This window comes from Lissotriton vulgaris, chromosome 9 (genome assembly GCF_964263255.1).
Source record: "Lissotriton vulgaris chromosome 9, aLisVul1.2, whole genome shotgun sequence".
Classification (NCBI taxonomy): Eukaryota; Metazoa; Chordata; class Amphibia; order Caudata; family Salamandridae; genus Lissotriton; species Lissotriton vulgaris.
This window is the reverse complement of record NC_141697.1, coordinates 67760851-67785683: the sequence shown is the minus strand read 5'-3', so window position 1 is coordinate 67785683 and position 24833 is coordinate 67760851. Positions and strand designations below refer to the sequence as shown.

At 39.4% G+C, this 24833-nt stretch overlaps 1 protein-coding gene across 1 annotated transcript in view; it reads left to right on the top strand.

Annotated features, from left to right (window-relative positions):
* PLEKHD1 (pleckstrin homology and coiled-coil domain containing D1) overlaps window positions 1-18495 on the top strand; it is a 245475-nt gene extending 226980 nt beyond the window's left edge. The window contains exon 13 of the mRNA XM_086936571.1: window positions 16426-18495. Within this exon, the coding sequence (XP_086792697.1) occupies window positions 16426-16583 (158 nt within the window). The 3' untranslated portion in view covers window positions 16584-18495. The remainder of the gene's footprint in view (window positions 1-16425) is intronic.
* Window positions 18496-24833: the final 6338 nt, after the last annotated feature.

Below are 24833 nucleotides of genomic sequence, written 5' to 3'. Positions count from 1 at the left end.
CAGTTTTTTCTTCTCTGCATTTCATCTATTACAGGGATCACTGCCCCATATGATCCTCTCATTAGCTCTTCCATGTCTTTCCGGGTCATGATATCTGGTCAATTGTTCTGGAAAGGGTCTTGTTGCTGGTCCTCAATGAAGTGGCTTAACCTTTCATTTTGAATGGGTCTCCCCTTTTGCTCCTTAAGGTGCACTTGTGGTGTGTGCATCCACCTGCTACCATATTCCCCATCTTCAGTGTCTCATTTGCAACCAGTTTTTGCAACCAGAAAAATGAAACAACAGGCCCTACATTCTAAAGTTTTGCGTAAATGTCCACACAACACAATAGGATTCCAAGCCTCTCCTCTTCAGAAACTGTGCTTGTACCTACACAAGCATGTATCCTTTTCCTGTGCAACTTCTGGGAATCAAGTTTTATAAGCATTGTGTAACTCTTAATGATAACAAAAAAAAACAGATAATCCAAATGATTATAATGATCACGTTGGTGAGTGATGGGAATCCAACGATTTGCAAGGGTCTCTTTACTCTATAATCTTACCTATAATCTTATATATTTTCTTGTGGTTTACTCTTGATGACAGAAATGTGTAGCAACTGATATATTAGACCCCGGATTATCTGTTCGTTTTTGACCATATGGATTTTGGGATTTAATCCGTGGCAAATCTATAAAATCCCTTGGACCCTCTATCACCTTTGTGTTTTCTCTGTCCTAACTCTTAATGATAACAGTACCGAAGCAACCTCTCTAAATAGCATTCCTGGCATCCAATAGTATTTCTGCTGTTTTTGAGTTAAGTCGGCCATGGTTTCCATCATCAATTTTGTCACAAAATTACAAACTGAAAGCCCCAGATGCCAGCTTCTTGTGACACTTCCATTATTTATTTATTATTTGCAGTTCTATATAGCGCTGACAAGACGCAATAGGGTAAAAGAGTGCTTTACATAGTTGAAGGTATACAGCTAACTAAGAGATAGGAAGATGTTAAATGCACAAGTTCTAGGCAATTAATAGCGGGATGCGGGGAAATCTCCATCCATAGAGTGGATACGATTGAACAGAAATGGGATTTGAAATGGGGTGAATAAACAGAACATCGCTGCATCGTAAGAAATGAAGTTGCAACTATAAGAATTACTTATAAATTCCATGCACTGGTACATTTTTCCACAATATGCATTCTTTAATCTTGTAATTGTTCTGACCTTCAAGGAATATTTCCTTGAACTGTACATTGATATGGTTTCACGCAAATGCGCATCCTCCGGAGCACAGACCACTGTCATGAGTGACTGAAGCTTTCCTAACATTCTGTGGTCCAGTATGGATACTGATATTGTAGAGATGTGAATATTGTGGTTATGTGGTTGAGGACAGTTCTGGTTTTCTCCTAGCATGGATCCTTTGAGGTTTGTGAGTAATTGAGCTTTGAGTGAAATGTCTCCCAAACAGGAAGCACTCTTGTGGTTTTTCCACAGTGTAGATTCTCTGATGTCTCTAAATGTAAATGTAAATGTACAGGAATTTATATAACGCAAATCACCGAGCGGTTTCTAAGCGCTTGCTTAGGGAACCCGTCCTGGTATTCCCCTGTGAGATAACCCCAGCAGGGTATCCGCAAGGTAAAAGCCAGGCATCCCGCCGCAAGGGGCCGTTTTGGAGATTAAGCAAGCTATTGCCCAGAGTCACAGAGTGTGAACCCGTGAATCGAGTAGGCACCGGAGCAAGAATTGTCGAGTCCATGGACATTTTAGGACTCAAGACCCCGCCGAGCCGGGAATTGAACCCTGGTCCCAGGCTGACCTCTGCTTCCAGGTCTGCCTCCTCTAACCAGTGAGCCACACTTCTCCACTCCATTCTAAAGAATTGTGCGGCAGAAAAAGCAAAGTCCCACACATGGAGCACGTCTATGGGTTTCCTAATATGGATCCTGTGATGTATACAGAGTTGTGATCTATCGCCAAAGCCTTTACCCCTATAGACTGATACCGTTTATTGCCAGTATGATTTTTTTGATGTGGGGAGACTGTTCCGGACTGAGTGAATTTATATGCCACCCAGTAAGCACTGGCACAACTTCTCTTCAGTATGGATTCTGTGACGTAGACGTAGTTTTGATCCATCTGTAAACAATTTACCTCACTCTGTCCACTGACACAGTGTATAGACAGAAAGAATACTCTGATGTCTGGAGAGTATTTCATTTTTATTTAGTTGTTTATTTTTTGGAGTTGTATATAGCCTCAACCAGACCCACTAGGGTAGCAGAGTGCTTTACATCATTTAGTTAAAGGCATACAGATAGTCAAGAGAGGGGGCAAAATAACATACACATGGTGTAGGTGATGAACAGCTGGTGGGTGTAATTCTTTGTTAATCAACTTCCCTTCATTCTGTTGACAAAGTGTTTGTGGGATCTCCTTGGGTCAAAGTTTATTAATTAATATTTGTTGTCATTTTCCTTCGTGATGATCATTTTACAAGTCTCTTGTACCAGGATTTATATATCCAAAATTGGATAATGGGTTGGTTCATGTTGTTTTCGCTGTGAACGAAAAGGATCTTTGAAATAAAATCCATGGAACGTTCAGCCTTGAGGTCATCATTATCATCATAAATGAAATCTTTCTTCACTATTCCTGCATTAAAGTACCAATATGGATGTAAGACAACAGCTAATAACATAACATAAACATGTCTACATCCTCCACTTGTCATTATGTTCTCCTGACATGTGGTTGACACTATTGCACAGTGTTCTATACGTAGTTGATATCTAGGGGCCCATTAGGATGGCGGGCGGATTTCCTCCGCCAGGGTAGCGGTGGCCACCGCCACCCTGGCGGAGGCAATCCGCCCGCCATCCTTCCCTGCATTCCCCCCCGCCATATTACGATGGCGGAGGGGAGCGCAGCGGTCGGAAAGACCGCCCGCCTGTTTTCCGCCCCGGTTGCATAGCGGCCGGGGCGGAAAAGGGATAACATGGTGGCGGTGTCTATCAGACACCGCCATCCATATTAGAATAGGCATTTCTCAATGCCTTTCCGTGGCGGCAATGCCGCCACGGAAAGGCATGCGGTCTTCACTCTGGGGGGCCCCTATGGGCCCCCAGAGTGACGGGCAAAGGGGGGTGGCACACGGGGGGGTACCTGTGGTACCCCCCTGCATTTGCATAATCGCAGCGGCAGGCACCGCGCGGTGCCTGCCGCTTCGAGTATGCAAATGCGTGCATTTGTTTTTCACATTGTGGCGGGCGGTGCAGTGAGCACCGCCCGCCACAATGTTACTTTGAGGAATGCGCCCGCCACAGTGGCGGGCGCATCCTAATGCCAATGTCGGGACCCCCGCCCTTTAGGCGGGCGGTCCCAATCTCCGTTAGGGTGGCGGGCGGAATGTTTCCGCCCGTTATCCTAATGGACCCCCTAGAAGCTGGAGTACATTTCCTTATTACCTTGTCATCTTCATCCTTGCTAAGGGCTTAACTGTAGGCTGGACAAGCACAAGAGAAGTCTAGGTTTGTATCACCATCTCTCGAGACTGAGGTTTTTAAGTTCATTCACACATATTTCACAATTAATAATATTATGCACCCAGGATCTTGACCGACATCCCCGTATCGGTCAGGACCTTCGCCACTTTGCTGCAGTTTAGGAAAGAACTGAAAATACGCCTCTTTAACTCCTTCCGTGCTCATGACGAGCTCAGCTCGTCATGAATCACGGTGGCTGTGTGCTGATGACGAGCTGAGCTCGTCATGACACTTGCGGCGCTCACACACGGGTCTAATTTCCCCGCTGTGCTGGCCGTTCTGAAAAACGGGCGGGTCAAGACGAGCTCAGCTCGTCATCAGCACAGCGCCACCGTGCAGCGTGACGAGCCGAGCTCGTCACAAGCACCGTGGCGCTGCACGCGCTCCCCGTCCCCCCAGCGCCGCGGGGGAATTAGCCCCGCGGAGAAGGTGCTAAAAAACTCTACTCCAATTTAATATACTGGTCCACCTCCACTTTCATAATCCAGCTACTGTTCCAATCACTCATTGACTGTGTCTTTGCCTTTGACCCTGTCTAACACTTTGCTGCTTTTCGGCTATCTTTGTTCTCTACACATAGCACGTACATACATCTATACATACATGGCGTACTTATGCAGTGTGCATCGCCATTAAATACATTTTGCTATTTGCAATCCTGTAGTTCTAAACAAATGTCACCCATTCTTACTTTATTTGCTTATCTTTCTTAAACATATTAATGAACCTTTATATCATTGAGTGAATGTTTTGGCTCTTAATTTCAATCCTGTTTCTGACACCCACCTGGGCACAAACATGCGAGCCATTTCTCTTTGCTAATCAACCTAGAGCTACTAATTTGAGTTGAATTTTAGTTTATGGTGCACAGACATAATATCGAGTCCAAAATATCGATTGGACATAATATCGATTTGTAAATATCGATTGGACAAAATATCAACAGGACAGAATATAGATATCCAAAATATCGTTTTTAAGGTAAGTGATGTAATATCGACTGTTAAAAATATAGATAGTTAAAATATCGAAGTATATAATATAGATTGTTACAAATATCGTTTTTTTATTAATATCTAATTTTTTATAGTGTTCTTTTATGTTATAATATGTGTGAAAAGTGTGTATTTATGTTATAATTAATTTTAATTAATGAATTTTGTTTTTATAATTTTTACGTAATTTAATTCTGTAGCGGGTTGTGGGTTTATAGGGGAATAGGTTGGGAAGTAATTTAAATATAATTAATTAAATATGTACATTTATTTATTGGTATTAATTTTTAATTAATTGTTAATAAATTTATATTTGTTAATTACATTTTAATTGGTAATTCATTTTAATTAATTGATTCATTGGTAATTATGTACATTTTACTAATTTATTTCCTGTAGCGGGTTGTGGGTTTATAGGGGAATTGGGTGAGAAGTAATTTAATTATAATTAATTAAATATATACAATTATTTATTGGTATTTATTTAGAATTAATTATTATTTAAGTTGTTATGGGTAATTAATAAGAATATAATTGCCAATTAATTTAATTTAATTGATTAATTGCTAATTATGTTAATTTTAATAATTTATTTTCTGTAGCGGGTTGTGGGTTTATAGGGGAATAGAGTGGGAAGTAATTAATTTATAATTAATTAAATAATTACATTTATTTAATTGTATTTAATTCTAATTAATTGTTAATTAATGTTAAATTATTGAATAATTAATTGTTAATTTGTAATTAATTTGTATTAATAGGTAACTAATTGTAATAATTATTGTTAATTAGTAATTTTAATACATTATTATTCTATTATAATAAATTGGTAATTAGTTTTAAATAATTTTTTATAGATATTGATTTGTAATTTTTTAAATAATATATGAAGTATTTACTTTCCCTAATGTTGTATTCTCTGGAGTGGGAATAGTAATTTTAACCCTTACGCTATCCAAAGCTTTCCCTACTGTTGCTCTCTTTGGAGTGGGAATAGTAATTTTGACCCCTACGCTATCCAATGCTTTCCCTACTGTTGCACCCACTGGAGTGGGAATAGTAAATGTTACCTCTACGCTATCCAACGCTTTCCCTACTGTTGCACCCACTGGAGTGGGAATAGTAATTTAAACCCTACGCTATCCAACGCTTTCTCTACTGTTGCACTCTTTGGAGTGGGAATACTCATTTTTACCCTTACGCTATCCAACGCTTTCCCTACTGTTGCACCCACTGGAGTGGGAATAGTAATTTTTACCCCTACGCTATCCAACGCTTTCCCTACTGTTGCACTCACTGGAGTGGGAATAGTAATTTTTAACCCTACGCTATCCAACGCTTTCCCTACTGTTGCACCCACTGGAGTGGGAATAGTAAATTTTACCTCTACGCTATCCAACGCTTTCCCTACTGTTGCACCCACTGGAGTGGGAATATTAATTTTAACCCCTACGCTATCCAACGCTTTCCCTACGTTTGCACTCTTTGGAGTGGGAATAGTAATTTTTACACTTCCGCTATTGTACGTTAATAATATTGGATATTATTTAATTCTATTTTGTTACTATATGTATATATATGTTTTAACAAATATGAATTAAACATTTTTTTTATAACTTTCATTATTTATTTAATTATTATAAGTTAATTTAAGATTTTTTTAAGTATATTTTAGTACTTAATTTTTAATATTAATTTAATTTAACATTGTTTTTAATAAAGTCGATATTTTTATAAACTATATTTTAGTAAACAATATTTTTAACTCAATATTTTTGTACTTACCTGTTTGTAGATAGAAACTCGATATTCTGTCTGTCGATATTTTTTCTTTTTTTTTTAACTCTTTTTATTGGATTTTATACAACAAAAAGACAATACAACACATAAGAGAACGCCCAACCCCCCCCCCCCCCCCTCTAATCGGGCAGATTAAATGTGGAACAAAAAGAAATTCAAGAGCTTATATATAATATTAATACATAAAATTGAATATTTAAATTAACAGATAAATCATCAAGGTACAAATAAACATTAAGATAGATGGGTATACATTACAACCAGATATTTTTGACAATATTATTGTTAAATGAATGTCTAAAGTTTAGACCATTCTATTAAAGGAGACCAAATTTTTAAACCTTTTATTCTACGTTTCCTACCTTTAGTTTTATATATTGCCATTTCTAAATTAAAAATTGCTAACAGTCTAGAGAACCACTGTTGATATGAGGGGGCGATAGGATCTAGCCAAGCCGATGCTATACAGATTCTTAAAACGGCCATCGAGATAAAAATCAGTTCGTGACCAGCATTCAGATTAGTACAATTTACTACGCCTAATAGAGTTGTTTGATCAGATAACTTAACCACCGTTTTTAGGATTAATGAAAGGAAATGTTCAATTTTTGATTTGAGAGAAGTTAAAGCAGGACAAGATGAAAATATATGTATAACATCCGCATCTTGTAAGTTACAACGAAAGCAACATGTTCCTCTCCCATTACCCCATTTGGCGATTCTGTCTGGAGTATAATACATGAAAAACCATATTTTATAAAATTGTGTTTGTAATTTAGTTGACATGAGTACAGTTTGTGAAAGCTCATTTACATACTCAAATTCATCAGCTGAAATTATAAATTTCTTTTGCCATTTCTGAATAATCTTCTGTCTATCATCAGGTAAATATGTAAGTAATAATTGGTAAAAAACCCCAATCCGTATTTTTTCCTGATAATGGCTAAGAGTTTCAGCTATAATGTTTTTAGGCATGGTGTCTTCTCTCTTCATTCGTCGTAATAGAAAATCTCTAATTTGGAGATATTTAAAAAAATCTCTCCATTCGAGATGATAATTGTCTTTCAAAAATTCAAAAGAATATATCCCTTCTGCAGAGAAGAAGCAACCTATATTAGTAATTCCAGCTGTGATCCATCTATCAATATAAGAGTCTTTGAATATGTCTGGTAAGAGAGGATTATTTTGTATAGGAGTATAGACAGATAACTGTCCCAGACCGATTATTTTCCTCACAGATTTCCAAACTTTAAACACGGCTAAGAGTGTTTTTAGTTTTATTTTTTTGTGATAGTTATCAAAGAGATATCTCCAAAGATAGCCAATACTTCTATCATCTAGTATTATTTTATGAATAGTCGGTGCATCTTTATCCCGAGATATCCCTGTTCCATCAAGAAGAAAAAGCTCTTGATTATATAGCAAGACTGTTGTCCAATAATATAACCTAAGGTTTGGAAGACTTAGCCCTCCTATTTCTTTAGGAAGTGTGAGAAGTTTATAAGCCCGGCGGGGCTGCGTATATGCCCAAATAAAATCCGTAAAGATACGTTCCATTATTTTAAACCATTGATCTGAGATTTCCAGATTGATCGCTCTAAATAAATACAAGAGTTTTGGAAAGTAGACCATTTTTAAGGCATTTGTCCGTCCTATCAAAGAAAGATGTAGATTATTGATTCGGCGAAGGTCTTTTTGTATTATATTTGAGACAGGTTTGAGATTGAGATCGACTAGATTCTCTAGTTCAGAAGTTATTGTGACCCCTAGGTAAGTGGCTGAATTTGTTATACGTGAATATATCATAGCACATTTGTTGTTAATAATTATTTGAGTTCTCCCTCGATTCAAAGCGTATCCTGAAATAATGCCAAATATTAGTGCTTCCTGTTCGATAATTGGCATAGCCAAGTTTGGGTTAGCAGTGACAATAGCAATATCGTCTGCGTAGGCAAGAATTTTTGTTGAGTATTTATTTGTCCGAATGGGAGTTATAGTAGTAATATTTTGTAGTCTCCTAATGAAGGGATCAATATAGAGAGCGAACAACAGCGGGGAGCAGGGGCATCCCTGCCGTGTTCCTCTCGAGATTTTTAATACTTTAGAATTCTCGCCATTAACTATCACCATCGCCTCTGGATTAATATAAAGTTTTTGTATTGCCTGTATAAATATATGTTTGAAGCCAACCCTGGTCATTGCCTGCCACAAGAAAGGCCAGGAGACCCGATCAAAGGCTTTCTCGGCATCAAGTAAAATAAGTGCCATCGGGTCTCCTGCCACCTGGGTGTAGTCAAACAAACTAATTACTCTTCGTGTATGGTCGGTAGTATCTCTCCCAGGGATAAAACCGTGCTGAACTTTGGATGTAACTTTATGAATTAATGACGAGATACGATTGGCGAGTAGTTTGGAGTAAATTTTAGAGTCTACATTTATTAAGGTGATGGGCCGATAAGAGCCCATCTGATCGGGAGGTTTGTTTTTCTTAGGGAATATCACAATTTTAGCCATAGACCATGATTTGGGAGGTTGCCCTCCTCCAAATAAATGTAAGCATAGGCTCAACAAGATTCCTTGAAGTTGATCCAAAAATGTTATGTAAAATTCAAGTGGAATGGCATCTACTCCAGTTGCCTTCCCACGAGAAAGATCTTTCACGGTTTTTCTGATTTCCTCGATATCAGGGGTCTTTTCCAAAATTAGCTGGTCTTCGGTGTTAAGTTTATCACAGGTATCTATATCTAGATATTCAGCGATTTTTGCTTGATCTACTTCTCCCTCTTCTGTATAAAGAGCACTGTAAAATTGCCAAAATGCTTCTCGGATCTTCTCTGAGTCAGTTACTCTACCAATTATTGGGTCTTGAATTTCCCGTATTAAATTTTGTGTAGTCTGCTGTCTCATCCGAATTGCTAATTGCTGGCCAACCGATTCATTAATCTCATATATTTTTTCGCAATGAGCAGTAGCTTTTTTAATAGCTTTATTGGTGTATATATTTGTAATTGATGCCTTAGCTATTGCAACCTGAGTTCGTGCATTACTAATCTCTTCTATAATAGAAGAGTTTCTTGTTACTCTTATAAGCTCTTCCTCTAACCTCATTAGAGTTTCTTGTGAGGATCTTAGTAGTTCTCTTGCACATTTGTTGCTCCATAGCGAATATTGTATAGTTTCACCCCTAATACCTGCTTTTAAAGCGTCCCAGACAAAGTTAACCGTTGTACTGCCGTTATTAACCAACAAAAAGCTTGAAATCCAACATCTCATATGTTTACAGTATTCACTCTCAAGGAGCAAAGACCTCTCAAAGGTCCAAGTCCGTGGCGTCTGTATCAAAGATGTTATCTCAGTTGTTAGTATTAAGGGATTATGATCCGACATGATTCGGGGTAATTTTTCTATTTTTGAGTGAGTTTCAATTGAACTAGATGTCAAAAAATAATCGAGTCTAGCATGTGTATGATGTGGATTTGAATAATATGTATACCCAGGATCATCAAGATTACTATTTAAAGTCTGCCAAGCATCAATTAGCCCATGGGTAATACACAATTCCTTGATTGCTTTAAAGACTTTTGATTTTCGACCATGGTAATGCCAATTGTCTTTTGTGGACCAATCATGTGAAAGATTTATATTAAAGTCTCCACAGATTATAAGTGGAAGTGGCCAGTTGGTAAGTTCATTAGAGACATTATTGATTACCAGGGGGTCATCGTTATTACATCCATAAATTGTGCAGATGGTTAATGAAGAGGATTGCCCTGTATGAAGTTCTGAGATCACCCATCTTCCCAGTTTATCGGATTTAGTTTTATTAAACTTGAACCCTCTACCTCTGGCCAAAAGTGCTACCCCTCTTGCCCTCATACCCTGTGTAGTTGCACCAATCAAATTGTATCCAAATGAATTTAATATTTGTAGTTGTGACCCTTCAATATGGGTTTCTTGTAAACATACGATATTGGCGCCAATATTCTGTAAACCAACTGCTACCATTTGCCTCTTCTTGATGTCATTTAAACCACATATATTTACTGATAGTATTTTTAATGGACCCATCTATCAATCCTGGTATTTGTGTCTATATATTAACGATATTCTTTTAGTTCCTTGTAAAATTTTTCGATAAACTACCTGATGTGCCCGACCACCCGCCCTCTTAACCACCCCCCACCCTCCACCAGCTTTGAAGGTTACCTGGTCTCGTTGTGACCAGGGGTGTGACATCAGTGTAAGCTAGCCCAGCGGGCTGGGCTGATTTGTGAATGTATATTATATATTTATCATAACTCAAATAAACTAAGGCCTAATTATTCCAACTAACATATCACTTTTAACAATTAGATAGGCTTGTCTTATTCAACCGATAGACAAAATCTTCAATCATACTTTAAACTTTATGCATAAATAAGAGGTGGAATAATTGATTTGGTTTATCTTATCCTCTAACATATCCTGAATTCGTGTAGGTAACTCTCCGCTTGTATTTCACTATTAAATGTTCGTGTTGAGCCCTTGTAAATCATTTTCAGGCGTGATGGATTTTGCAAGAATACTTTTGCACCGAGTTTTTCAAATGGATCAAATAGTTGGCGCATTTTCCATCTGCGCTCTACGGTAGAGTGAGCAAAGTCCGGTCTCGCAAAGAATTTAAATCCCTTATGTTCCCTTTGTGTTGTTGGTCTTGCAAGATCATAAATTGCTTCGCGAAGGACAAAGTTTCCAAAGCAGACCAACATTGCTCCAGGATATTGATTTGGCTTTTTAGGATATTTTGAGAGGGTCATGGGGAAGCGATGAGCCCGCTGAATCTCCCTTGCCATATCCCAGGCTTCCAGTTCTGGAAATGCTTCTTTCAGGATGTTTATCATTGCCCCTCTGGCATCGTCTCCCTCAAATTTCTCAGGAATTCCAAGAAACCTTAAATTGTTCCTTCTAGATCTATTTTCATGATCTTCTACCTTAGCCATTAGATCCTTTATTATTCCATCTTGTTCTTTTTCGTTTTTTTGAAGTTTCATAACATCGGTTTCAAGGTTCTCAGTACGGGTTTCTACCATGACCATTCTATCCGACATTTCCGAGAAAATATTAGCAACTTTTTTCACAGCCCCTTGTAACTTTTCAATGGCTTTGCGATTTTTTAGACTGTCTTTTTTAACATCCTCATGGAAATTTTTTATAGATATGAGCACCTCGCTCAGCGAGGGTTCTTTTGCTTCAGTCGATGATTTATTCATTGGGTTTTTTTGACTGGGATTGGATCTGATTTTGTCATAGTCGGTATTGTTACCAGGATCTGTAGTTTCTTCATAAAACACATTTTTATCACTCCTTTTATGTTTTATCCGTCTTTTTCCACTCCCATTTTTTTTTTCCCCAGGGAACTCTTCTCCGCAGATAATCTTGACTCACTGAAGCTGGTTATTTCTAGAGGTATTCTCTCTCTTTGTATATCGAGACTTGATTCACTTGAGTTATTTAATTCACTTGAGTCACTGGAGTTGCTCGAGATAGATATACCAGTTTGATTTATTTCAGATTCCGAATCTTCGTCAGAGATTGATAAATTTGTGTGTTGTATGTTATAAGCAGATTCTGAAGGTTCTGCTTTCTGATTGGACTTTTTTTGATCAAACAGGTCTCCTTGATTAGTTATTTTTTTGTTGACTTCCGGAGGTAGTCTTGTCACTTCACTCCCCGTGTTTAGATCTTCAGGTACATTTCCTTCTCTTGTGATGAAATTGCAGTTCATTCTAGAATTGTTTTCGTTTGAAGGAAAATTTAGATCATCTGGTTTTCTAGAGTCTTAGGTGTGACCTGGAGACTGTGGAGACTGTGGTAGATCCAGTAGTTTTTTATTTTTTGTTGAATCGGTAAAGGACTCTTTTGACAGGGGGCAGAAAATATTCGAAATTCGTGGCTGGGATGTACTGACAAGACCAGTATTCTTAGCTGCTGCTTTTAGGTTTTTTATCGTCTGTAGCCTTTGTGCTTTCTTTGCTTGGAGCTCCAGCTTAGCACTCTCTTCGTCTTTCTCTTTATCTTCTGCTGCTTCACTCTTGTCGTCTGTCTTCAGTTTCATTTCATTGCCTTTTTCTTTTACTTTCTCTCTTTCTTTCTCCTTCTCCTTGCTCCTTATTTTTTCTTTTTCCATCTTTTTTTCGGAATTTTTGTCTTTAGTCTTTGCTTTCTCATTTTCTTTTTCTTTCTCTTGAGATTCATTCTTAGTCGTGATTCTCTCCTTTGCCCTAGTTCCTCTTGTTTCAGGACCTTTATGCTTGACAGTTTTGGTTATGTCCTCGACCTCAGCTTGTTCAATTTCTTTATTTATCGGGTTTTGATCATCCAGAGGTTTTTCCTCTTGGGAGGAGCTAACACCAACTTCTGTCCCTTCGATTTGCCCCTTATTAAAAACCATATTATCGGGTAGGGGCTGTTTAATAGATGCCTGATTTTTTTGCTCTTCTGTACGGGCTGTTCTCCATCCCCGAGCGTTCCATCTGTATACTCCATTTCAAAGGTTCTATCTTTGCCTTTGTCATTGTCTTTGTCTTTATCCATGCCCTTGTCCGCACCCACTGTCCAAGATTTTTGAAATATAGGTGATATTTTCCGATGAGATCCTTCTAGGGGTCTCTCGCTGTATAGAGAGTGCCTCCTCAATATGTTTTTATCACCCTTAATTCCGGATTTGCCGTCAGATTTTCTCAAATAGCTTTCTAAGATGGTATGCGTAAGGCCAGATAGAGAGAGCTCAAGGATTTGGCCCTTTACCAATGGATCAGCACATAAAGCACATAAAGCAGTTAATATGTTATTAATTACGGAGTTGAATTGGGCAAATGAGGACAGAGTACCAATGAAAATCCGATTTTTGAATTTGTTATAGCTGCATCTCCATTCCCACCATTTAAATTTAAATCTAAATGACATTCAGCTTGTACAACAGTTCGACTATTCAGGTGTGCTCTTACTTTAATATTTAATTATCTGGCAACACTGGCAACACTTTTGGCATTTTTTTGGGGGGGATAATTACCCGATCTGACTTTAAACCTTCCAGTATTGCCTCTCAGAATTGTCACAGAAAATTACCTCTCCCTCTTATTCGCTCCGCTAAACACTCTCACCCTGCTGACTGCTATCAAAATCAGCCGTCCGGACAGTAACAGAGATGAAGGACACGTAACACTTTTAAACCTCCTCCCTCGGGTCTGTCGATATTTTTTCAACGATATTTTTGATGGTCGATATTCTGTCCCTCGATATTATGTCAGTGATCCCACACATTCCATCAGGTATGGTGTTATCTCGCTGACACTAGTTTAGCAGTGTCCCGAACCAACTAGAAGAAAGCTCAGCAGCGCGAGCACTTCATGCCAGCTTGTAATTTTAATAACCAGTGACTGTGGCTCTGTTTCTATAATCATCCCCTGTTCCTTGGCATGGAGGTCTTCCTGTGTTTAGCTGCAGTGTTTACCTGTTTTGCAGTATTTTTCATATTGCGTATATGTCCATATGGCATTTACAATGAACACTAACATGTGCACACTTACCCAACAAATGTCCCACGTAAATGCATGCTACTTCAAGGATTCCAAGATGTCAAATTCTCTGCTGGCCTCTGATAGCACCGAAACGTTTTCCCAGCCCCAGCCATTCCCTGTCTGAGACACCTCACTACATATTCAGAGCATGACTAGGTGTCTTGCTTTACACTCCCAAATAAAAGAAATTCAGCACTCCCAAAAAGAGGCACTTGGTAAAACAAGAAAAAAGACCCTGAAAAGGAGACTCCACACTAACCAAATGAGGCAAACCAAAAGCAGTTTCAAAATGAAGCGGTGGGTTTTATTAATGCAACACTCTCTAACAGACTTTCCCAGATGTCAAATGAAACAGGTAAAACAACATTTATATATATATGTGTGTGCACAAGCAAATAATAATAAAAAACTCCCAAGTTCAGATGTGTGAAATAAAACACAAGCGGATAATAATGGTAAAACACACTCAAATAATAATTAATAATCAAACATTCACAAGTCAAATAGTAATTGAACATTTTCAAGTAAAATGAGCAAAACATAACATTCCCAAGTCAAATCAAATCAAATCAAATAAGTTTTTATTTGTTTTGGTACTCAACTGAGGACCACAAATATAACACAATTACAAAGATGAAATCACAATTATTAATATAGTATTAAAAATGATTTTAGAAATTTAAAAAAGTTGTAACATACCCATTCTTTGGGTGGTTGTTTACAAACACGTAGCAGATCTTTTACTTTTACAATTCTACATTTGGTATATATAGGATCAAGAAATCTAGAGCGTGCTGCAACTATATGTGGATGAGGACAAAAGAATAACATATGCTCAATGTCCTGATCTCCTCCGTGACAGAGTTTACATTTCGGAGATTCATCCGCTGACCATCTTGCAGTAAAAGTTTGCAGTGGTAGGATGCCTAGGCGCAACATTGTTATTGCCCTTCTTACACCATGGGTGAGGGAAAACCCAACATATGGCTGAACGACCTTATATTCCAATGTTTCAATGTAGAGTTTGTATGAAATTAGCTTATTACAATGAGCACAATCAAGGTCGAAGCTCAATCTTGGAGTGAAATTTTTTAGAAAGAGCTTCAGCTGAGAGGTAGACCAGGTAAGCAGGCTATCTTTACTGAGATTAGCAATTTTAAATGCTGCTAGCATATTCCTATAAAAAATATAATTTGTAGCTTTTGTTTCAAAGGTCTCGATCTTTAACAAAGAGTGCAATGTCCCTTCCTTGGCATGCAGAATATAATAAGCCCATCTTATGACGTTGGCAACGGCTGTAGCGTAAGTACTTGTTAAAGAAAATTCGAGCCTGAGTGCTTGAACTGGTATAGATTTAGAAACCTTAAGGATTTTTTTCAAAATGTTTCCTTCGTTTAGGTCCATGTACGACCATTGTTTCATTGGAATATGTTCAGTAGCATAAGATAGAACCGGTGGAATTTTTGCTCTATACACATTCATCAGAGTAGCAAAGTGTCTGTTTCCTGTGGCAGAGTATAATTTGCAAAGTGCCCCGGCATGTATTTCTGATTTTCTTTTTAAGTTGTTTATCTGTTTTGAGTTATGTAAGTTCTTTATAAAAATCCTGCCAAGGTAGGTATAATCATCCACTTCTTCAATTTTTACCCCATCAAGCTTCCAACTGTATTTTACACTTTGTTTCTTACATGAAAAAGCTACCACTTTAGTTTTTGTTAGGTTTGGGATTAAGAAGTGAGATTTAGAATATTCATTTAAGATGTCTAACATTCCCAAGTCAAATATAAGGGAGCAAAACATATTCAGAAAATAATGGAAGCAGATAATGATGGATGCCCATTGCAAGAAACAAGCACTGTCAAATGAAAGACTCGAATATGAAGAGCATATATACACAACATGAAAACATCAGAGAGCAATGAAACTCATGGCTCATACATCACCTATTGAGGACAGCACAACTTTCTGGTCAGCTTGACTGGGAAGCCCTTTCAGTCATCTAGAAGTCTCAATGGGTCATCAAAACTTTCTTGTGACGATGCCTCCATCTCACGAGTGAGCTGCTGTAGGAGTGCAAAAACGTCCTGTCCTTAATAGTTTTTACTAACACTGAAAGAGACTTCTAGAAATCCCCCTTCCTTCATCTATTTCAAAACCAGAGCTGACCATACCGTCTCTTTCAGGGTCAAGACGGACACTAGTCAGCCCTCTGTGTTTTGACTCTGAGACAGAGAAGTAGATTCCTCTCTCATGCTTCCAAAGGCACACATCACACGTTCTATTCCAGCTACGCTGTTTTGCTCTGCGGGGAGAAAAATGTAAATAATCCACTCTGAAGCTGCAAGGAGACACGAAATAAAATCCTGCGAGAGCACAAAATTGATGTTGTACATTTACACTAGGTCCCCCCTTTACCTGACTTAACTTACTATAGATATGATGGGATTAAACTGTGCTTTGTCCCTAAACCCTGTAAAAGATCCTTGTGGACATGCAGGTACTCTATGTCTTATCTGTGCTTGTGTGTTGCAGTGCGGCACTCCCAGTCCTTCATCGCCTCGCCGACCGATACCACCACCGTGGAAGATATGAAGCAAACCACGAAGAGGCTGAGCAGGGACCAGCATTTCCGGGAGAGGTTCAACCAGCTCATGAAGCAAAGGGACCCATCCTTGGACAATGAGAAGTAAAGCCTAAAGACTTGGGGCCTTCACCCTCTGTTCCTGGGGAGCTTGGTGGTACCGTATTGTATTCCCGCTCCTTCTCGTTAAAGGAGACACATTGCCAAGCACCCTGGATCACACTCTGTCGCCTGCACTGTGGAGCAAAGAAATAGATGGGGATGTTTGTCTACCATCATTAACAGTGCAGCGAGCCACAGTCACATCACAAGAATCCAACATGGCGGCTGGAGTCATGTGACCTAAAGAATCCTGCATGCTGAGCATAATAAAATTATAGTAAAATGGCCGCAATAATGTTGGTAACTTTTTGGAAGAGGATCTAAGAATGTCTGCAAAGTCAGTACTGAGAAGAGTAAGGCAGACTACTTCTACAACAAGCACTGCTAATAAAATAGGTACTTATTTTTAAAGTGACACTGGTTCTTGAAAGGGGAGGGCCTCTTGTGTTGGGGAAGTGACTGCCACAGATCGCTCCTCCTTTCACACATGTGGATGACACCTCTTCACCATGCAAATCTGGGCAGTACCTGAGTACCATCACTTTGGGGTAGAAGTGGGGCAGTGTTTGCTGAAAACATTAATGGTTAATGTGTGACGTTGGAAAGGTTACGCAGTGGTTTGTCTTCGTTCTATGACAATGTGGGGGAAAATGCTCTCAGGGCTAAAATTGACCATTATATTCAGGCTACTTTTGCGCAGTTTATAGGAGGAGAGGTGGTGTGGTGAGGACCTGTGTTCTTTTTACTGATGCATTACCTACCCAAATGTTGTCTTCATTCACACACTGCTGTATCTCACTGGCCTCAGAGCCCTTATCTGGAATATTCTGGACCACTTCTCCTCTGTGGACTGAGTCCCAAGTGAATATAGCGGTAACTTCTGGTTGCCCTTTGTTATTCAGGGAAGTGCCCCAAGGGGTCTATGGTCACCCAGTCCCTCGGATGGAATTTCCAGCTGTGATACTAAACACGGTTATTATTTAGTGTGTTAAAGCTGTCACATTAAATAAATAAGGACAATATTTCCCTTTGAGGTGAATTTAGCATACAAAGGAAACCTGGGGAGATACTGTAAATAAACCTTAATGCACAGATTTTGAAAAATGTGTTGCTATTCTCTGTTACTTTCTCCCACCTGCCTTTGAATGTCAGGATATGATGAGCCGTGCGGATGGGTAATGTGGAATAGGCTTAGTGCATGTGCTGGGGTTATATGTAAAGGGTATTTATAGCAAACCCTAATACAAAACCCATATTTGGATATCTAGAAAAAGAACCTGAGCCCATGAAGTTCTTATTCCTTTGCTTTTAATTTGCATTTTTGGCAATCATTTGAACAATTCCTAACAAAAAAAACTGATACATGTGAGACTAACACATATTGTTACTTATTGTGCCAATCTGTTAAAATCAAATTTTATTGAGGATAATGTTGCACATGCTGAGGAGTGCAGCTGCTTAAATAAAAACGTGGGAATATTTCTCCAATGGAACTCATTGAACCTGGTTAGACTTGAAAATGCGAAACAGAAGACCTGGAAATTCACAGTCACACGTGCCCTGTGGCGTCTTTAGGAGCATAAGCAGAATCATTTCTCGACTTTCTTGCTTTTTTCACCTTCTTTGTCATGGTCACTGTCATTAGCCCGCCCCATCACGTTCCTCATTGGCCAGTGCTTCAGAGTCAGCTAGCAACGCATTGGAGGGTTGGTTGCACTGTATGGTCTTGTGACCCATCCTGACCAATCGCATGGTTCACTTTTATTCTGCCATCTTGTAAAACAGTTCAGGGTCTGGTTTCCACACCTTTCTTTGTTCTTCAGCATTCTTGCCTTTGGGTTTTAAATAGGTGTACATTTCTATTCTCCATAACCAAATGAGTAATAAATAAATGTGTTTCTGCCACTGTGTCACTAATAAATCATTTGTTTAGGGTTTAAATTAGGCTCTATGAGGGTCCAAGTGCCACTGGAGGTCAGACCCCTGGTGCTGCATGCCCCAGACCCATGAAATGGTGGGAGAGCGCATCAATTCTTGGTGGCTACTTGAACCATTACCACTGGAAGAAGCCAGTTAATGCTGCGTTTATTTACCGGTAATAGCATCACTCAGGGTCTTTCTCTCACCATGAGGAATCACACAGTACCTCCAATCACAAATACCTTCCAAATGCATAAACCCCCCTCCCCTGCCTTACTTCCTGTTCTCTATCAAGCCCAAACACCACACAGGTGGGCTGGCCGAAAGAGCGTCTCAGGCTCTCAGAGATCCTCGGAAACAGTACCACCCGGGGGCCCACATTTCAGCATCACTGACTCAGATAAATGGATACCAGAGGATCAGAGTGGCTAGATGGGGTGGGGAGGAGGCAAATTAAGGAAGGTACGCCAGGGAGGGAGACCTGTAAGACAAACAAAGAGCAGGCAATAGAGCTTGTGTGGTAACAAAATTGAAATACACAAGGCAACACGCTGTGTCATGCCAAATATAAATGCATGAGAATCAACATATGGCTGTACCTAATCTGTTACTAGCACAGAATATACATGCACTCATAGCATCATACACTTGCCGCCTAAGGATGTGATTATTGTGCCTGGAAATAAATCTGTGAATGCACAATTCTATTCGTAACATAGAACAACCTCATTCAAATAGAATCATTATAATTTCAGACTGCAGTCTCACAGATATGCAAAATAATATACCCATACCCAGCCCAAGATACCACGCATGCCCCTGGCATTTGAAATATCTCTGATCGCTTTCCCTTGATATTCTGAGGTACCATTAATGAAAGTAGGAGCAGGACGAGGTCATGCTTTATCAGAGGCTGGTTTGAGGAGTGATATGTGGAACACTGGGCATATCTTAATAGATGGTGGGAACCGTAATCCATGAATGAACGGATTGATTTGTTTGCGAACAATGAAGGGTCCCACACATTTATTGGGGAACTTATGTTGCATCTTGAATCTTAGGTTCTCAGTAGACAGCCACACCCTGTCTCCTTTCTTATATTGAGGCCCCATCCGTCTCTTTTGATCTGAAAATTTCTTATATTGTTCTTTGGTGGGAATTACATCTGCATGTGTCTTTTTTGTAGTGACAGACAATTTATGTAACAACATGAAGCACTGTATCTAGCTGGTATGGTATTAACAATAGTAAATAATGCGGATGATACTGACAAGTAGCAGAAAATGGTGAGCACCCCCTTAATGAATGTGGGACCACATTGTATGCAAACTCCACAAGCCATAGGGTTGCCCTCCAATCCTTAGGGTTGTCTTGTACAAAATATAAAAAGTATTGCTTAATACATTGATTGCCCCTTTCAGTTTGTCTATCGCCTTGAGGGTGAAAACTAGTGGACAAACAGGACTTATTGCCCAAAGTAGAACACCATGCCTTCCAAAACTGCGACGTGAACTGCATTTCTTGATCGGAGGTAATTATTCATGGAAGGCCATTTAACCACTCTACATGCTCCATCAATAATTGGGCTGATTTGGATGCCGTAGGAACTCCCGTATATGCAACAAAATGGGCCATCTTGGACATCCTGTACTACTACCACCATAATTGTGTCATACTTCTTGCACTGAGGTAAGCCTACCAAGAAATCCACTGAGACATCTTTCCACATTCTTTCTGGAGTTTTTCAAGGTAGTAACAACCGTTTTGTTTTGAGCTGTCTGCCTTGGCTTGGGCACAAACTTCTCATTTAGTAAACTACTCTTTGCCATTTTTTTTCACTTCTGGCCACCAGAAATGTCTTGTTATAATTTCTTTGATCTTTGCTATTCCTGGATGCCTGAGAATCTTGGTATAATGACACCATTGTATGGAATGTATTTGAAGAACCTGACAGTAGTGCCCCATGAAACCGTAACCCCTCGCAAATCTTTCTACATTGATCTTGTGATTCCCACTTATCAAGTTCTACCAATGGTATGGCTTTTTGTACTTCATGTAAGAATTAGTGGATTGTATTTGTACCTACTAAATGTTGTGCTGGAAGAATGGGGCGCACTGTTCTTGATTGTTAGTTTCTTCGTGGTATCAGGATAGGGAGTCTCCCTTCCTATTTGTGTCCCTGGATGGAAAGTCACTATGAAATCATATTCAGCGAAGAATAGAGTCCATCTCAGTTAGCGTGGGATCAAAGCTCTGGCTGACTTTAACAACTGAAGGTTTCAGTGTAAACTGTTACCGGATGTCTGGCCCCCAACAAATAATTTTGTCATTCTCTGAAAGCTATGCGGATAGCCAGTAATTCTTTTTCGGCTACAGTATAATTGATCTCTGCTGGGTTAAATCATTCGGAGAGATAAGCTACTGGGTGCATCTGTCCTGAAGGGGTGTGTCTCTTGGACGAAAAAGGTCCCATAGCTTAGTTAGAAGCATCAGCCTCTACAATAAAGGGTTGAGATACCTTTGGAGGAGTGAGGACAAGAGCAGACATGAAGGCTTCCTTAAGCCTAGTGAAGGCCATCTCACACTCAGATGACCTCTTAAATTCTGCATTCTTCCTCATCAGTTTTGTGATTTCGACAATCATGGCAGAAAAGTGTGGGATAATACGGCGGTAGAAATTTGTGCGGCCTATGAATTTTTGTATGTCTTTGACATTTTATGGGACCGGCCATCCCTTACTGCTTGTACTTTTCTCTCTGACATTAGCAACCTTTGAGGAGTTAATATGAACCCAAGAAATTTCACACTAGTGACATGAAACTCACATTTTGACAATTTATAAAACGGACTAAGTTGTCTCAGGGTGCCGAGTATAGTTTTAACATGGTGGACATGGTCTTGTTCAGTGGATGAGTATATAAGGATATTGTCGATGCGGATGATGACAAATAAATGCCATCTTCCACTCATCTCCTTTGCATATACATATCAGATGATATGGCCATCTAAGGTCCAATCGTGTATAAATGGTGACTGATTTAACTTGATCCAAAAGGACTGAGATGAGCAGTAGCAGATACCGTTTTTATAGTCATTGCTTTCAACGCGCAATAGTCAATGCATGGTCGTAACTCTCCATTAGCCTTTGAAATAAAAAATGGAGGAGAGACTGCCGGAGATTTTGAAGGGCGTATAATCCCATTTTCTAAGTAGTTATCACTGTATTCTTTGAGATGTTGATTTTCTCTTCTGTAAGAGCAACAATGCAACTAAAGGGAATTTTGGCCCCCGGGGACCAGGTTGAATTGACAGTTGTAACACCTGTGAGGTAGTAAGGTTTCTGCACTACTTTGACTGAACACATCTACAGAAATCTGCACACTGCAGAGGCAAAATAATCTCCCGTTCAGCTGCCATGGCTATCGAATGAGACAGGTGCCTGTTTACTGGCATAACTTGTTGCAATCAAGTGCAGACTTTACTACATATACTTTGCTCATTCCAATCAATGGAGGGATTATGCAGCAATAACCATGGCATACCCGATATCAATTTGAATTGGGGGGCATCAATAATGTCAAACTGAATGGTTTTGCGATGGTCAACTTGAGTATCTGTATAATGAAAAGATGCCAATTCAGTGTGTTTAGTAATAGAACCGAAGACACCATGGTACCATCCACCACCCTGACCATCTCATGTTTGTACTTGTCATGTGTGGATAGTTTTAATAACAACAGGTATTTGGAGTCTATAAAATTACCTGTGGCACCGGAATCTATCATTACCTCTACCTCTTGTGTTTCTAGCTCCTTTGTTGGAATTTCTACCATGAGAATCAAATGAGACACTGTAAAGAGACTTGTAAAGTGTTCATAATACTTTGTTGAGGAGACTCCTATTTTAATCCCATAACATGCTCCTGTTCCTGATGTGTGACAGCTAGTTTTCTGTACACTTATTTTTGGTAGATTTGGGGCTGGTGGGGCATTCACTTATGAAATAGCCTTTCCTTCCACAGTGTAAACATAAACCATTTTTGCAAGGTTTTCTCATTCTTCCTTGGAGATAGGTCCCTGCATACCACCAATTTCTATTGGTTCTGCACTTTCCACTGGACTGGGTTTTGTTCTAGATTATGTTTTAGTTTCACTCTTCTTATTCTCACCCTTATGCTCTGTTAATCTATGGTCTAACTGTAATGTCAGATTAATTAAATCTGCACAAATATCAGGTTGGGGTTCCACTTGTGCCAGGATGTCTTTCATCTCTTCCTTTAAACCTCTATAGCAAGGGGCAGTTCTCTTCTCTTCAGGTCACCCTATTTTGGCCACCAAACACTTGAAGGTTGTCAGATATGTCACAAAGTCTTTATTACCCTGTCTCAAGTCTAATAATTTTCGGTCAGCAGACTGGGTCACCATACAGCAATCAAACACTTTTTCAAACTCAGCCTTAAAACAGGGCCAATGATATAACAAGAGGTTATCCTCATTGACTAAAGGTGTGGCCCATGCGGCCGCATCTCCTCCTAGATAAGATATCAAGAAAGTCACCCGGAATTGAGCATCTGGGAAAGATTGGGGTTCAACCATGTAATGTAACTGCACCTATGTAAGAAACTATCTGTACTTTATCAGAGTCACCATAAAATCTCTCGAGAGGGACCAGGGTAACAACTGCAGGACCCGTAACTGACACCAACAGCGGGTTTGAATACCGATATTCCCTACATGTCTACTAGAGGTAGCAACTGGATGTGGAGAAGACTCCTTTCAGCTTTGTAACGTTTCCACTTGTGCCCTTAATGCAGAGGTTTCTGCTCTAGAGGATGCAATTTCACCCTTCAATTCTACTAACATGGCACATAAATCATCTAAAGTGGCAATACTGGTTGATACTGCCCACGAGGATCTTTTATTTGCGGGTCTTTAATAAGGCTCTCAGAGATCCTTGGAAACAGTCACACCCAGCGGCCCACCTTCCAGCAGTTCTCGACTCTGATAAATGGATAACAGAGGATCAGAGTGGCTAGATGGGGGAAGGAAAATTAGGGAATGAATGTCTGGGAGGGAGACCTGTAAGACAAAAGAAGAGCAGGCAATAGAGTTTGTGAGGTAACACACTTAAAATACACAAGGCAACATGTTGTGTCAGTATTCCAAATATAAATGCCTGAGAATCAACATATGGCTGTACCTAATCTGTTATCATCATAGAATATACATGTACTCATAGCATTGTACACTTGCCACCTAAGGATGTGATTATTGTGCCTAGAAATAAATCTATGAATGCACAGTTCTATTCATAACATAGAACAATCAAAGGCACATAGAATCATTACACTGTCAGACGTCTTCCTACTATTCAGGATACAGTCACATAGATATGCAAAAGAATATAGAAACAGAAACTCCACTGACAGAATAATGAGACAAATTTCAGTCCTCACATGTGCTGCATTCAAAATTAATTGCCCACAGAAAGTGCTGCTTTAGCCAGTGTCCGAGTAGCATTAACAATATCTACACAGTTCGCTACCAGTACTGGTTTGAAGACCGAACTACGTACAGCACAATGGGAAACTGCCACAAGAGCCTCACACACACAACCAGCCTCTCAGGGCACTCCAAACCTCAAACCTTGATTCCTCTGAAGTGACAACAAGCAGCCCGTTTACATCCAACTGCAAACACCAGCACGTAGCACGTTCAAAACACAAATCTGGAAATCTGGAACTCTTCTAAATAGTAGACGTTCGCCCACGTCTCTGCAACTCCTTTATATCGGTACCTTGTTTATGTGATTGAAGGAGTGTTCAAAAGGCTTGCAAACATGTCAGCCATCTTGGAACAGTGTGCACGGTATTTCAGTATGCCAGCGCTGCCTGCATTCCCACCATTTACGGCTTCTGACACATGATTCTTTCTGCATATTTTGGCCTTTTTCTGTTAAGGATATACAGCGGTATGGGCGCAACCACTGCAGGCCCTGACAGGGCAGGAGGGAGGGCCTGATTTCTCACAGCGAGATAAGATCTCAGAATAATTTTATTTTATTTTTTTATTTATAAAGTTTTATATAGCGCAGACTTGATCCCTAAGGATATCAGAGCACTTTACAATTTGAAGCAAAGGTAACAAATCAGAACATTAGTCTAACATGGGGAATCTAATGGGCATTGAATCAACTAGTACAAACATAACAGCTCAATATAACCCGAGTGCACGAGTAGGAATGGGCTATGCGATGGAGCAGAGAGAGATAAGGGCAGAGTACATACAATAATCATATACAGGAATAATAACCAGTACCCAAAACAATAATCGAAACA